This window comes from Pithys albifrons, chromosome 2, assembly GCF_047495875.1.
Source record: "Pithys albifrons albifrons isolate INPA30051 chromosome 2, PitAlb_v1, whole genome shotgun sequence".
Classification (NCBI taxonomy): Eukaryota; Metazoa; Chordata; class Aves; order Passeriformes; family Thamnophilidae; genus Pithys; species Pithys albifrons.
This window is the reverse complement of record NC_092459.1, coordinates 67,928,923-67,944,650: the sequence shown is the minus strand read 5'-3', so window position 1 is coordinate 67,944,650 and position 15,728 is coordinate 67,928,923. Positions and strand designations below refer to the sequence as shown.

The following is a 15,728-nucleotide window of genomic DNA, read 5'->3' as shown; positions in this document are numbered from 1 at the left end:
TCTCATAACAGATCCCACATAGAAATGTGTGTTCAGGTGTGAGGAAAAAGCCTGGGTGGGAGGAGGCAGTGTGAGCAGAGCAGGATGCAGTGCCTGTGTGGTCTCTGCTCCCATTGCAACATCAGCTGACTGTCAGGACTGGCTTTGTGCCCTAATGGGACAGCTGAGGCTGCCTGGGTGGCCACTGCCACTAGGTATCTGCACGTGCTTCAGGTGCACATAGGAAGCTGGAGGAGCAGGTTTCCAGCCTTCCACTTGGGTGTGCTACTGTGGAGGTCGAGATGGGCTTGGTGGCATGAGTGCTGCAGCCCGTTCTTAGCAAACTTGAGTCGCCTTGCACTTTGGAAATGCTTCCTATGAGCTGACTTCCTGGGGTGCATCAGGCAAAGCATCACCAGCTGGTCATGGGAGGTGATTTTCCTGTTCTGCTCTGCACTGGTATGGCCTCACCTTGAGTACTGTGTGAAGTTTTGGTCACTGCAGTATAAGAAAGATACCAAGCTATTAGAGAGTATCCAAAGGAGGGCACCATCCCCAAGCATCACACCATGTGCCTGAGAGTATAATCCAAATGCTTCTTAAACTCTGTGAGTCTTGGTGCTGTGACCACTTCCCTGGGGAGCTGGTTCCAGTGCCCTACCACCCTCTGGGTAAAGAGCATTTTTCTAATACCCAACCTAAACCTCCCCTGACACAACTTCAGGCCATTCCTTTGGGTCCTGTGACTGGTCACCACAGAGATGAGATCAATGCCTGCCCCTCTTCTTGCTCTCACAAGAAAGTCCAAAGGAGAGCAATAAAATTAGAGTTGGTAAAGGGCCTTGAGGGGAAGCCATGTGAAGAGCTGCTGAGGTCATTTGGACTGTTCAGCCTGGAGAAGAGGAGGCTGAGGGGAGACACTGTCATGGTCTACAATTTCCTCATGAGGGGAAGAAGAGGGCAGAAACTGCTTTCTTCTCTATTGTGACCAGTGACAGTTCTGTCAGAGTTCAAGTGTTTGGATGATACTCTCAGGCACATGGTGTGACACCTGGGGGTGGCCCTGTGCAGGGCTAAGGGTTGGACTCAATGATCCTTGTGGGTCTCTTCCAACTCAGCATATTCTATGATTCTGTGAAATGCAGAGGCTTTGCATATTGCTTTGTCTCTGTTTTGAGGATTGTGGATACTTTAATAAACCAGGGAGGAGCAGCTTAGATTGCAGAAATAATTAAATACTTTTCTGCTGTGTCTTTAAACTGACAGCAAAACATGGTGTTGTGATGGTCAAGTCATCCCCTTGAGAAAGCAAATCTGAATTATTTCCACTGTCACAGCAGGATGCATTGCATAGAGCTGGAAGGTACCATGACCTGTTGAAATGAATGACTGAAAGCAGGAAGTCATTCAGCTTGTTTTCTTGCATGTGAAGTGAGGGGATGGAAACAAAGAAGACTGTATGCTCTTGTTACCTTTGTTGCACTGTTAAATGAGGTATCTTTCAGCGTTTTCAGCAGATCCACATCCTTTTTAACTTCTGGACCAAAGGCAACAATTTTTTTGAGGATAGTTTTCATGTTATTCATATGTGCATTGTTCCAATTTTATGTAATTATAGTTAGTTGTATAATTATAAAGACCTTACATCTGTAGGGCCTTTGACAGTGTCTCCCACAACATCATTTGGCACTAAATTGGAGAAATATGGGCATCAATGGACTGTTAGGTGAATAAGGAATTGGCTAGACAGCTGCATCCAAAGACTTGCAGTCAATTCCTCAATGTTCAAATGGAGATCAGTAACAAGTGCTGTCCCTCAGGGGTCCATAATGTGATCTGTAGTGTCCAATATCAGCAGTGACATGCAGTGGGTTTGAGTATTCGCTCAGCACATTTGGAGATGACACTATGCCAAGCAAATGCAGTTGGAATGGATGTCATCTAGAAAGACCTCCAGGGTAGAGGAGTGGACCATCCCCTTGTCTGATTCACATCTACTGAGCTTGCTTGTCATGCTTATCAAAAGGCTTGCTGAACTCCATGCAGAAAACAGCCACGGCTCTCCTCTGTCTCTCCAGCCAGTTTTGTCCCATCACAGGCTGGTTAAGTTGCTATGCAGCTGTGAAGCATCTGAATCATCTGTGAGAACTGCATGCTCTGGGAGCAAAGCCTTGTCCCTTCCTGTGTTAGAAAGGCTGCAGTTGAGGTCAGGAAGTGACAATACGTAATGGCAGAATGTTATCAAACACTTATATTTAATAAATACTCCTATTTGGTATTAGTCTGATATTGTTTTCTACACCCTTTACCTAAATGTGCGTGAACGTGTGTAGGTACACATTTAAAAGCATGACTTTTAAAATTAATTGGAGGATAAATCTGAAAAATTAATTGCAAAAGTAATCTATTACTATTCATTATATATTTATTTGTAGGTATTTATTTATTACATATTTATTGTTTGTGTATCTTAAGAAGTGACCTTATAAGATCGTTCTCAGTACTGTTTAGCTGGCTGAAATTATTTACATTTAATTGCATTTCTGTACAGGAGACTAAAATATGGAATTCAGTGGACTGTTCTGCTCTCTTTTCCTGATTGGTTAGCCAGCATTTGGCCATTACTAGCAACTGTTAGGGCAGGAGGAAATAACTGAAGGCAGAGATCATCTAGGTCAGCTAATTCATGTCATGTAAGATGGGTCTTTGACAGCCTCCTTTCTGAAGAGCAATGTTATAAAGTGAAGGTGATAGAAGAAGGCAATATTGGAGTTTTTTGAAGTATTTAGAAATTGTCTCTTCTCAAATTGGCACTTGAGAGGGGCATTGAAAGCAGTAGTTTAATTGATTTCTTGGCAGTGAGCAGGTGGATATTATAAAGCAAATGCACTTAGTTGTGTTTTCTCCCCCTGCCATGCAGAGATGTCTCACAATAACTTTCTTATGGCCCAAGAAGGGATAAGATCAAAAGGTAATGTGGGAAAGGTTAACATGATTCTGTTCTCATCTACTGCCATTCTTGTACAGGGTCCCTCCACTCTCAAAGAAAGAGAAAATTAGAAAGGTACGACTTAGAGTAGCTCTAAGTTTCATATTTATCTTCTTTTTCCATGGTAGAGAAAATGATTAATTTGTTTCAATAAATATTATACCTTTTGATCTACTAGTGTGTGTAGAACAGTGGCAGCTCCTTACACAGGGCTCAGTTTCAAGTCCTTGTCTGTCTTTTTTTTTTTTTTTTAAATTTCTGAAAAAACCTTTCCGAAAAGCTCTAGTTTCTTCTTCCTTTAGATGCAGCTAGACCAAAGCATTCTTTCTCAAATGACTTCTCAAACTTGCCAAGTTTGCTTTCTTTGCTATCTTTGCATGTTAATGTATCTGCCCTAATGTGAACCAGGATGCACGGATTTGGTTCCTTAATATAAGGCTGCTGATGCACAGGACCATAGAAATAAGGAGTTCAAAAAAATAAACACTAAAGAAGGGAAAGGTTCCTTCCTGGCCACTGTCACAGTCCCCTAGCTTTCATTTGCTACTTTCAGTACCAAATAAGAGTTAATTGAAAGATAAAAAGGAAAAAGTACCTGTTTTCAGGCAAGTTTACTTAAACACTGTTTTTATTACTGCTTTTGTTTTTTCTGCAGAGTGGGAAGCCCCCAGTTAAGGACATGTTCACAGATCTGAAAGATGGACGGAAGCTTTTAGATCTTTTGGAGGGTCTGACAGGGAAGCCTCTGGTAAGAGAAACATTTGAGTCCTATTTCCTTCCATTTATGAAGAAAAAAGAAACCAATGAATAAACAAAACACAAACCCGAAACTGTGGTGTATGTTCTTTTTTTAACATTTTAATTTATTTAAAACCCTCTTTCTCTTGTAGTGTGCACTTGTTCTCTACAGTTCCAATAAAATTCCCATGAACTGGATTAATGAGATACAGGGTCAGGATGGAGTTTAACTGCATAACCCTTTCCTGAGGGTTTACATATTGTCTAGCAAAGTGTGTAAAACCAGTGGTGTTATTCAAGTAGTGTATGTTTTGAATAGGGTTCTTTTAAAGGTCTGTTTCAGGATTACCAGGGAGACCAGTGTTCAGCTGGTTACCTATGGACTCCTAAGGAGCTCATGAAAGATCTCTTAAAGAAAAAATAAATTAAAAAGACAACAGTGAGAAGGCAGTGCAAAAATCTGCATCTCCACTGGAGAATTCTGTGATCTGTAGATGGAAAAGGCTGAAAACTGCTCAAATTGTGCATAAGAAAGTGTGTGTGGCTGAAAACTCACTCCCTGCTAACATTGATACATAAGGCACGGTGAAACCTATGCCGTCACTTAGGATTAAATTCTTGATTTCACTATTTATAGTAAATCTCAAATTTGTTATCAACCTTTGGAGGAACCTTCAGCCATTTAAAATTTCACATTGCAGACCTGCCTTGTTTTTTAAACAAATGCATTTCACTGGCACTATTTATAATTTGTGATGTGATTTGAAGTATGCCCAAGACAATTTTTGGTTTCTAAGTTGATTGTGTGTCCCAAGTTCGGCTCCATTCTCTTGTAGTATGATTATGCTCTGCCTCAGAAGTTAAACTGTGGTGATTAAAGGCAAGTGGAGTGGCAGATATTGTCAAGAGTTGAAGAGTTTTGGTTCCCCACCCCTCCCCCATATTAATAGGAAGGAAAAGTCAGGAAGTGTAACTTTTTCCCAGTATGCAAAGATCTAGCAGGCTTTTTGTGCCAGGAAAACAAATTGCTGCTTGTTCTCCCTTGGGAGCCAAAAAATTTCAACTACTCTGGCAAATGTTCAAAAGCCTCAGATTTTCCCCGAGAACTCTCACTTTGCTGTTGCATTGCCAGTTTATAATTCTGTAGATGCTGGGAATAAAATTGGACTTACTGAAGATAAGCTGAAACACATTTGCAATCCAAGGCCTGTCCTGTGCCTTGAATTGAGAAATATTGTTCTGAGCAGTTTTCATTTTGATGTTGTTGTGGATGGTCTTGTTTGGTTTTTCTTACCACTAAAAACAAAAGTCACAAACTGGGGAATAGAGAGAAAATAACAAGACTCTTTCTTTAATTTTGTTTGGTCTGTCAAGGTAATTCTGATGTTGAACAGATTGTAACTTTATTTTCAGCCTAAAGAACGAGGTTCCACACGAGTACATGCCTTAAATAATGTCAACCGAGTACTGCAAGTCTTGCATCAGAACAACGTAAGCATTTTTTTTCACAACATTTTGATAGATTCTTTAGTTCATTCTTGTGTGTAAATGAGTTCAGAATGCAGAAAATAAAGATTTTTGATACCTAAAATGAGAGTTCAGTGAGAGGGGTAAATTGTTCTTACTTTTCCTTATCTGATGTAGAATTTCAGTGTCCAGCAATTTTAAAATGCTAACTTAAGAGTGGTATTAACTAAACTGTGGTTTGTTGAGATGTGTTCAGCTCCCAAGACAAAGGTGACTTGAAGCTCTGCCGTTGCATAGCTAATGAACCTGGCAGGACAGAAAACTAATTTCCAGTGACGATGCATAACTTATGCAGAGCTGTGTAAGGAAATGACAGATGTTGTGGTGGTTTTTCATGTCTTGCTCTCAGTATCCAGGAGTATCTTTTCAATGACATCTGTCAGCTCTGTGTCCAATGTCTACTGTTTCTAATTTGCAGCTTTGGTAACCAATCAGAAGAACAAACAAGCAAACAAAACCAAATCCTCATTTAAGAAAAATGGGAAGAATAATTGTTTGCTTTAATATTTGTTTTTACTGCTTGGAAGCCAGTAGTTCTATAGTAAAGTGATTTCAGTTTTTCCCCAGAAGAGCAATTCCTGTTAAGTGTGTGATATATAGTAATAATTTCTATTTGTGAATGTCAAGGCACTAAAATAACTTAATAAGAACAGTCTGGCAATAAAATACATCAAATACAAGAAGGCACTGACATATTTATTTATATACACTGCTGATTGAAGAGTGATACCAGCATGCTGTATAATACTGCAATTTCCCCTCTGTGTTGGTGGACTAGTGTCATATTTCTAGGAGACAGACAAAGCTAGCAGTGGGTTGTTTGTTTTTGTTCTTTGAGGTACTGTAAATATCGATTAACTTTTTTCTAAGGATAAGTAATGAGGCTTTTTTCAGCTTGAAATTGATTTATTTTATGACAATAATAAATGAAATAATACTGAATTACAATAATTAAGTAGTTCTTCCTGAAGCTGTCAGGATCTGGGTTTCTGAAAGTAAACAGATGGTCGTAGTAGCTGAAGGTTGTTAAGGTCATGTATTTGATTTATACCTAGAGCTTACGTTCATTAGAAACTGTGTTGTACATTAATATAAAGGGAAAAAGCATCCACTGGAAGCATTTGCATTCTGTTGCTTGACAGTTTGTGGGCTATGCAATATTCATAACTTGTGAAATAATTTATGAAACTGTTTAAATATATACTGCAGAGATCAGACAAACCTAGGGTGTGGGTGATCAAGTGATCCTGTGAACTTCATCCTTTTAGCAGAATGGTTCTAAGTAATGAAGTTCAACTTTCTTGATTTGTGGATCAAATTTTTTTAAATACTAATTTAAAAAAATCACTGGAAATCATTCTATATAACCAATATCTGTCTGCTGTCTTTTATTGATTAACTTTGCTTAAGTTTCAGTAGTCTACTCACTATCCTACTGGATTGGTGTCTGCGTCCTGCAAACCACCATTACAATACAAATATGGACATGTGAAGTATTTTATGTATGGTATGGATAGGAAAAGGAATGCATTATTAGTAGTAGTATTCTTGATATGTGATTAAAAAATGTGAAGTGGTTTTTTGGAGTCAGGGTGAGAAAGAAATTAAAAGCTTTTCCATCGACATGAAATGCACTGGTGCCACTTGTCCCTGGGGCTGGAGGATGCTCCTGGCTCAGATTATTTACAAGAATGAAGCCCAACATCTGCCCTGTATTTGGAGTGTATTGCAGCATCTCCTGTCTGTGTACCTAGATCCAGCAAGGTATCTGCTTTATCTGCTGTAGGCACCTGTTCTAGCTCATAGGTGTGGTGGTGACATATATATATATATATGCAGTGTAAGGTGGTTCAGAGTTAGTGCCACTTTCTCTGCATTAACTGAATGGACAGTTGATGCCCCAATTTAGTTCAGACTCTAAAGCAGCACTGAGTGAATGTCTGGTCATGTGCTTCTAAGCTTTGCTTCTGAGAGCAGAATACTTGGGACAGGAGCAGGTTGCCTCTCTTGCCCTCTTCCTTACCAAAGTAATCTCCTTGTGTCTCTTTTTAATGATGTCAGACCATTTCCAAGTCAATGTCGGGTGTCCTGTGCATGTAGGAAGCTTGAAAAATCTTTTTTTTTCCCTTGAGCTTTTTATCTCTTTGTATAAACTTCTCATTTGGATGCTGTTCATGCAAAGGACAAACTTATTCATTAACAGTTTTCTTGGTTCTGCAATATCGTCGAGTTTGTCTAGAAGCAAACTTGTTATACTTATTTTCCTGTCAAATTCTTCATTTGCATTTCTATTCTCTAGTTTTAACTGCTGGTACGCATCTGTATGTTAGAGGAGAGAATAAAACCCTTCCAGTGGAGCATCTTTGATGCTGCTTCTTGTCACCTTGTTTAAGGAGTTGTCGGGACAAATTCAGATGGACAGTTCTCTGTCAACTCTGTTTTTCTCATTCAAACTACTTTTTATTTCAGAGCACTTGCTAATATGTGGCTGGACAGCCAGGGAATATGGGTTGAGTTTGTGACTTGATGCTGTGATAACAGTGTTTAATATAAAGTTGTTCCAACCTCTCCAGGTGGAGTTGGTGAATATTGGAGGAACGGACATCGTTGATGGAAATCACAAGCTGACACTGGGGCTACTGTGGAGCATTATCTTGCACTGGCAGGTGAGAGGCTGCTGTGAGATCTTTTCCTTTCCACAAATCATGTGTGTTGATCTTCTGGGATTTTCACAAACCTTTCCAGGGTTTTGGTGGCAGAAAATACTGCTTCTATTTTGAGCGGGTAAATAAAGGCAGGCCAGTATTTGGTTTCTTCTCTCAGCCTATTGGCTGCCTCCCATGATTGGTATTCTCGTATGTGCTCAGTTGTACTCAGCCTCTCAGTTTAGTTCCTACTGGTGTTAATTACAGAGAGGCTTTTCAGGCTGAAGCTTTGTATTTATATTTCTTCCTCAAAGGCAGGTAGGTTTTTACTGTCTAGATAACTTGCATCTTGCATGCTTCTCTGTAGGTTTGTTAGTCTCATAGATTGAATTGCTCCTGGTTTCTCCAGGAATCTGGGAAGATCATTGAATTCACTTGGAGGGACTTTGGCAGATATATGTGGATGGCACCCAAACAACAATGTGCTTTTGTTGAATGAGTGTATATCTTCCTCTTGCAGAAAACGTGTGCAAGCTGTATTTCTGGGGTTTGTTTACTGTGGGACCACAGTACAAGGTATAGACAGCACTGAGGAGAGGGAAAGAATTGTAACGTAAGAGTAATGTGTCTTTATTACATGAAGCATTACTGATTCTTGTAATCAGTAGATGACCTGAAGACTCCTACTCCCAAATTTCACGTGTGAGGAGTTGGAGTCTGATTCGTAGCTTTCCATGGGGAAGACCCTTTCATGATTTGTGAAATAATTTTCTTTTGTAAGTAGGAAAAGTGGAGAAAAAAACCCAGTGTCTGCAAGGTGTAGTTATTGCTGTCTTGCAGGTGAAGGATGTCATGAAGAACATCATGTCAGATTTGCAGCAGACCAACAGTGAGAAGATCCTACTGAGCTGGGTTCGGCAGTCCACAAGACCTTACAGTCAGGTCAACGTTTTGAACTTCACCACAAGCTGGGCTGATGGACTGGCCTTTAATGCTGTCATTCATAGGCACAAGTACGTAGGAAACAGCTTTTTTCCTGTGTCTTCATGCTTGAGCGTTTGACAACTTCTACCCTGTTTAGGTGATTCATTGTCCGGTTGTTTGTTTGTCTTTTGTTGTGGTAACAATAGCAGTGGTGGGATATTGCCAGAGCCTTGCAAAGGCTGGAGGCAAGTCAGGACTGTAACACTCAGTTCCTGCACATGCAGAACACTTGCTAATTGGAGTGGATTTACATCCCAATTAGTACGCATTATACATCGAGTATGTTGACAGGGTTTCTACAGCGGGGAGGGGAGTTGACCTGTACTTCTTTCTACATTTTTTCCATCTGAGTTTGCGATTTCATATCAGTAAGAAGATACAGAAGCTTCAAAACAAAGGAATAAGACTCTGTAGCTTCTCTGGTGTTTTTTAATGTGTCTTGTATTAAAGACAATGTATGTACTTCATTCACGTGAACTGTTGGGCAGAAGAATGAAGGGGTAATAGAATACTTCATGTATCTGTAGAGTATTCATTAGTTGATTCATTATACTTTATAAGGAATAGTGTTAAAGCTTTTTTGCACGGGTCTTTTATGTTCTTTCTGATTTTTTAAGAACTCCTCAGTAGTTTAAAGAAATCATTGTTACAGACTCCTGTGAAACTTGCATACCTTTTTTACATTCTTTTAAAATTTTTTTCTTTGAAATATATTGGGCAATACATTCTAATTCAGTGTACCTTGAATGGAGTCAACTCATTGCTTTGCAAGGTCTGACTGTTCTTAACGATGAGTGATGGTTTTAGCATCATAATAGTATCATAATTCTAGAATACCTCTGTGCCTTGTGGACCAGAGCTGTCTTGTGTTCAGCCCACAGGCATTTAGAGGGAGGGCCTGCACCACACTAAGGGCTCCTGAATGTTTGGAAGGAGAGAGGTAGCAAAATTGGTTTCAGGCACTTTATTGTCCTTATTTCTTGTGACTATGTGCTTGGGCTTTGCAGGATCTGAAGTCTGCCCTTTTCAGAGCACTGTTAAGTAGCAAAAGCCCATGCTGAAAGCTTTGACTGAGTAACTGTGTTTTTGTGTGGTTTCCTAAAATCTTTGGGCCTGCTCATCTCTGAGCCTTTTATTTTCTATTCCTTGGAACCTGACATCTGCTAGCATGTCAGAATTCGGCTTTGCTGTCCTTAGGCACAAGTCCTTTAGGCAGGGAAGAACCACTCTCTTAAGAAGTTTTGAGCTGGATTAAAATTCAGGTCAGCTTTGAAAGAGAAACTTTAAAAGCACTTGCAAAAGAGCAAGGAGTCTGGGGCAGGTTGCAGAAATGGTAGGAAAACAAAGCTGTTTAGCTTACCCACACAGTAGAGTACTTTCCTACCTCAGGAACATTTTTCAGTATTTTTATTTTAGTTTAAATTGGCACTTAAAAGAGGAAAATCTTTGTGAATCCCATTAAGAGACTTAGTATCTTTCTTTTCTCTTTTTATGTCTATGAATAATTGTTAGCTCTTGGCTACGACATCTAGTAACTTTTTGTAATACCTGCAACACTTAAATGACCTGTTACCTCTTGTAATTTTATTAACATTTTACTGTGCTGATCTCTTTCGTTTCCTAATATTTACTTAGTTCTAATTTGATCTGAATTCTACTCTTTAGTTCAACTATCTCACACTCAGGTAAATACCTGGATTGCGATTTATTAAAACTTGTGTTGTCATGGCAGTTTGCAGGTACTGCATATGCAATATGTTGATTGGAATGTGTTCCTCTAAGTCAGAGTCTCTGCTAAAGTTTTATGTGAATATCTGTGGTTATCGTTGTTGCTCTTGCATGGAGGGTACAGAGTTCCATGAGAGTCTTTGCAAGTCTGTTCCTGCTCACCCTGTTTTCTGGCTTTTTGCTTCTCAGACGCTGCTGGCTTATGGCCTTGCTGTTTCACAAATGTAATGACTCGAGAGATGATAAAGGATGCTCTTAGGTCAATTTATAACTGAATCAAATATTAAAAGAATTAAAGACAAGCCTGTCTCTTCCTACCCAAGTTCTATAAAGTACAGAATCAATAGCAGTGTTTTGATGAGAAGCCACTATTGCAGGAGAATGGAAGGTATTTTAATGGCTCTGCAGCCTAAGAGCTGTGCTGCAGCAGCACTTGGCTGGTTGTGCCCTGTTGGTCTAAGTACCACTAGAAATGGGCCTTGTTTGCTCATCCCACTTCCTATTCCGTGCTCTGCTCTTTCCCCTTGGGACCTGCCAGTGTGTTTTGGGTGCACAATTGGACCGGAGATGTCACTGGGTTAACACTCAAATGAAGGCTGCTGGCACTGCAAATCAATCAGCTCCTCTTCCTGATTTGCATTGTGACTCATGAGCACTTGTGATAGGCTGTTTCTTTGTAGGCTTTTTTTGTAATTGGAGGAAGAAAGGCAGTGAGGAAATGTGAGAGAATGGGGTGAAGACCACTTGCTCTTGGCTGTGATGATCTGGGGTGGCCACATTTCAAGTTTGGAATGAGGCTTTTCAGCAACAGAGTGACTCTTGATTACGTAACAGTGACTAATGCAGAAAATGTATAGTAACAGTAATGCTGTGGAACAGGTGAAGTGAACTGGTTCTGGGATAAATTTTAAACAAAGTTTATGTATTCTTGTTAGTAGTATTTGATCTCCTGTTGCAGTCAATGACTATATGTTTAGAACAAATAGAATTGAAGGTGGGTGTTGCTGTGGACATGTAGCCAATTATTTGATTTGTGGTTGTCAGATTCTCACTAAAAAAAAAAGGCACGTTATTTGTATTAATGCATTTGTGTATATGCACTTATGTTGATATTTTTATATACATATATGTTTGTGTTACTCAGGTAGCTACCCTCATATCCAAAATTTGATATTTTGCATGTTACAATTTTTTCTTTTTTTTTCAGATAACATTTACTTTCTTCCTTGGTTTGTTCTTACTTTTAGACCTGAGCTGTTCAGCTGGGATAAAGTTTTAAAGATGTCCCCAGTTGAGAGACTGGAAAATGCTTTCAACATAGCCAAGAACCACTTAGGAATTGAGAAACTCTTGGATCCTGAAGGTGGGATAGAGTTACTTTACTTGACAAGAAGCTTTTTTGAGCTCTCTTGAAAGAAATTTCTTCTATTGACATTAATTATGAATAAAAGTTTCCTCAGTTTTGTGCAGTGCTATTTATTTTGAGCCTTTAAATTTGAATTTAAAATAATGTCGTTTGTAGGGTAAGGGTATGTCTGTGTGTGCTTAGGTTTGGCATTTTGGATGTTAAGGTTCAGGTTGACTTACCATTCAGAGATTGTGTGAGGACGCTGAACTTGGTATCCTTTCTTTCATTTTAGGTAGGAGTTGTACTGCAAGGGTATAGTTTTTCAGATACAGTAGAGTATTATGTAGAATGGGACAGTTTAAGAGCTTGTGATCTATTCTTTATATATATACACTAAGTAGCAGTAGCTGCCAGTGCTATGAGTACATACTGTGTAGAAATGCTTACCAGGAAACTTTTACAACTCCTTTTTAAAATACTGAGCTATTGCTCTGCTTTGAACTAAGTGTTCAAAGACTTATTCTGTAAGATAATCTCTCAAACTTGATAGATTCAAGTGCCACCTTATGAAAAAAGAAAAAAAAATATTAACTGAATGGATACTCTTCATAACCCAAGAGAGAAGTGAGCCTGACTTAGTGAAACTCTCTTCAATATGAAAAATGAGAAAATTAACTGACCAGTAATGCAAGTGGGGATAAGACCCCAAGTAGAAATGTTTGTTTTCAGAGATACTGTCCCTGAACTGTGTTTCTGCTTGGGAGATGCATCAGAATAATTTCCCTTGTACAGTTTTTATTCTGTAGTAACTTCGTCTGGGCTCTTACTTCAAAAAGATAAAGCCTTTTAATGTGAATCTACTTGTAAATGTAGAAAATTTATTTTTTGTTTTTTCTTCTTCATGCTACTTTGAACATATGTCAAACCTGATCTTGATGTTAAAAGCTTACTAAAGGCTACTTAATAGGAGAACCTATGATTTGCACTATATGTGAAGTCTTACCTGTATTCTAAGTAATGATTTAGAAAACCAACTTCATTTCTTTTTCTCTGTATTTTATCTTTTTGGTGTAGATGTTGCTGTACAGCTTCCAGACAAGAAGTCTATTATTATGTATTTAACCTCTTTGTTTGAGGTCCTTCCTAAGCAAGTCACAATGGAAGACATTCGAGAGGTGGAAACCCTTCCAAGGAGGTACAAGCAGGAATGTGAGGATGGAGAGTTCAATGTGCAACAGGTGTGTTTGTCATCAAAGTCAGCCTTTTGTTTTGTAAGTTGTAATTTTAGCTGACCTTCATGTTTGTCAGTTATCTCTGCCTTCTGTCTTGGACAGCACAGCTGGGAAAAATGTGGGAAAATATGAAAAAGCATCTTTTGTATCATTGATTTCAGTCTTTGTCTTCCTTTTTCTTTTCTGATTCATCTATGAAATCCTGTGTGATGAGGTTTAAAGTTCCATTTGTGTTAGACTTCTTGCTTTTGCTTCGCTTTCTCATATGTGTTGCCCAGCTGAAGAGGGTGGTCTAAAAATCTTTAACTGAATTTGTCGTGGAGCTTGTGGTGGGTACTGATAGCAATGAGGTTTTGTTTGGTTGAGATTCCCTGTTAAAAGAGCAAGATTGAAGTTGTCTATTCTATCCAGGTTTTTTATTTTAAAATGAAAGTTCATTAGTAGTGACATGACCTTTCTCATTAAAATGTATCCATTGTTTATTGTTAACATTTTGTGAAGGATTAAAAGTTGTTCTGTTTTTAATATCGTTTGGGAAGGCTTTTTCTGTGTACTTCTAAGACACATCCCTTTTCTCTTGTCTGCCTAGACTGTAGCACTTGAAGAGGACCAGGACAGTTCTAGAGCAGAGACTCCCAGCACAGTGACAGAGGTGGATATGGACTTGGATAGCTACCAAGTTGCTCTGGAAGAAGTTCTGACATGGTTGCTGTCAGCTGAGGATGCATTTCGGGAACAGGAGGAAATCTCTGGTGATGTTGAGGAAGTCAAAGAACAGTTTTCCACCCATGAAGTAAGCTTCTCTTGAAAATTATGTTGTTGTGATTTGATTTCTTTTTTTGTGTGTGTCTGTAAGCTTCAGAACTTCCATTTCCTAGTCCTTATTCAAGAACTTCGATCCTGTTTCTTTTGTCTGTTGTTTTCTAAATGAAATGTACCTCTAACTGAATGTGGTCCTTGTGTGGTCAGGTATTTGTTTTTCTTTCTTTGTGATTTTTGTTTGTTTGTTGTTTTTAACAAATAATATCTGCTTGAGGATGAAAATGGATCTTTTTTAGAAAAACTTAGAGTGGAACGTGATTTGAAGCTTTAATGTATTTTTTAAAATCAGCTTTTGGTGACTGGCTTATTGGTGTGCTTAATACAAAGGCAGTCTGATCCAGACTGAGTCATGCCTTCCTGCTGCCAACTACTAAAAAGCCTGGTCAGCCTTATGTCATTTGCTGTTAAAAGAGGGCAATGCTGAAATTGATAATCATGTTGACTTAATTCAGTGGTATCCATGTGATGATTAGGGTAGTTTGTTTCAGAAACTTGTGTTGATGTTTCCAAAATATTTTTGTTTCAAAATTATTTTGTTTTGACTCTGTTCTAATTCTGAACAGGTGTCCTAATGCTGATAGAAGTGTCATGTTAGATGTTTTCATTTTCTCCTGTATCAGCTTACTGTATACAATAGCATATAAAATCTGAATGCTGATCAATGTGAGGAAATTTTTCCTTGTGCTACAGTTTTAAAGTCATGAACCAAAGGAAGAGGTGTTCTGGATTTATTGGAAATACGTGAATTTTTTAGTGTTAGTAACTGAGAGTTCTAATTACTTTCCTACAATACATTTCAGGTATTGTTTTATATTCTGTTGGCCATAGTTAAATTTGTTTCATATTCTTGGTGGGTCTGTTCAAAGGCTGTCTTCTTTCAAACAGATCTTTCTGTGAGGTGGTTAGCTTTTTTCCCCCCACCTCAATTAATTCTGTTTTACTGGCAGAATTTTTGTATCTTATAGAAATTCTTTTGCTGAAGAGAGGAACAGGTCTGCCTTGTTTGTGTGTTTGATAGTACTAGCTCATTCTGCAGCACTGTTCCAAGCATGACAATTTTTTAGGATATTTACAAATTCATAAACTCCTGTAGGACCCCATGCTGATGTGTCTGCTTGTACTGTTTCCAGGGGTTTATGATGGAACTGACTGCGCACCAGAGCAGTGTTGGCAATGTTCTGCAGGCTGGAAACCAACTGGTGGCCCAGGGAAATCTGTCACCTGAAGAGGAGTTTGAGATCCAGGAGCAAATGCTGCTGTTGAACTCCCGCTGGGAGGAACTCAGGGTGGAGAGCATGGACAGGCAGTCCCGGTGAGTAATGGTGGCATAATGTCTTTTAGAGGTCCAGGACGGACCTCTGGTGCTTGCTGTGTCTTGGAGAAGTTGGTTTGCATCTGTTTGTAGGACTTTTTTTTTATTTTAGAATTAGCACTTCAGTTTGTGACATGAAATCCACCTTTGTGCTTTCCAAGGTGAAACAAAAGGAATTGCTATAATTGGTTGCGGTGGTTTTTTTTGATTACTGTGTAAAGTATTTTGTGACTGTTACCTTATGTAGATGTGCCAGACTAAATATATGGTATTTAAATGCAGTAGTTACATAAACTACTGGAAGAGTATTAAAAACACATTTAGGCTTCTCAGTAGGGAGTACAGTGGATGTGGATAACTACGGGTATTTACACAGCTAAAAAGCATTTACAAGAGTTTTTTCCTACATGTGGGTTACCAAGGT

General features: G+C 38.9%; 1 protein-coding gene across 6 annotated transcripts in view; it reads left to right on the top strand.

Annotated features, from left to right (window-relative positions):
• Window positions 1–15,728, top strand: part of UTRN (utrophin) — a 386,042-nt gene that overhangs the window by 79,180 nt on the left and 291,134 nt on the right. For 4 of the 6 annotated variants that reach the window (XM_071549382.1, XM_071549380.1, XM_071549385.1 and 1 more), the window contains 8 exons: window positions 3,624–3,716; window positions 5,120–5,197; window positions 7,807–7,899; window positions 8,719–8,891; window positions 11,838–11,953; window positions 13,013–13,209; window positions 13,760–13,963; window positions 15,123–15,304. In XM_071549382.1, the coding sequence (XP_071405483.1) occupies window positions 3,624–3,716; window positions 5,120–5,197; window positions 7,807–7,899; window positions 8,719–8,891; window positions 11,838–11,953; window positions 13,013–13,209; window positions 13,760–13,963; window positions 15,123–15,304 (1,136 nt within the window). The remainder of the gene's footprint in view (window positions 1–3,623; window positions 3,717–5,119; window positions 5,198–7,806; window positions 7,900–8,718; window positions 8,892–11,837; window positions 11,954–13,012; window positions 13,210–13,759; window positions 13,964–15,122; window positions 15,305–15,728) is intronic. The other 2 variants (XM_071549384.1, XM_071549383.1) reach the window with 1 other exon arrangement.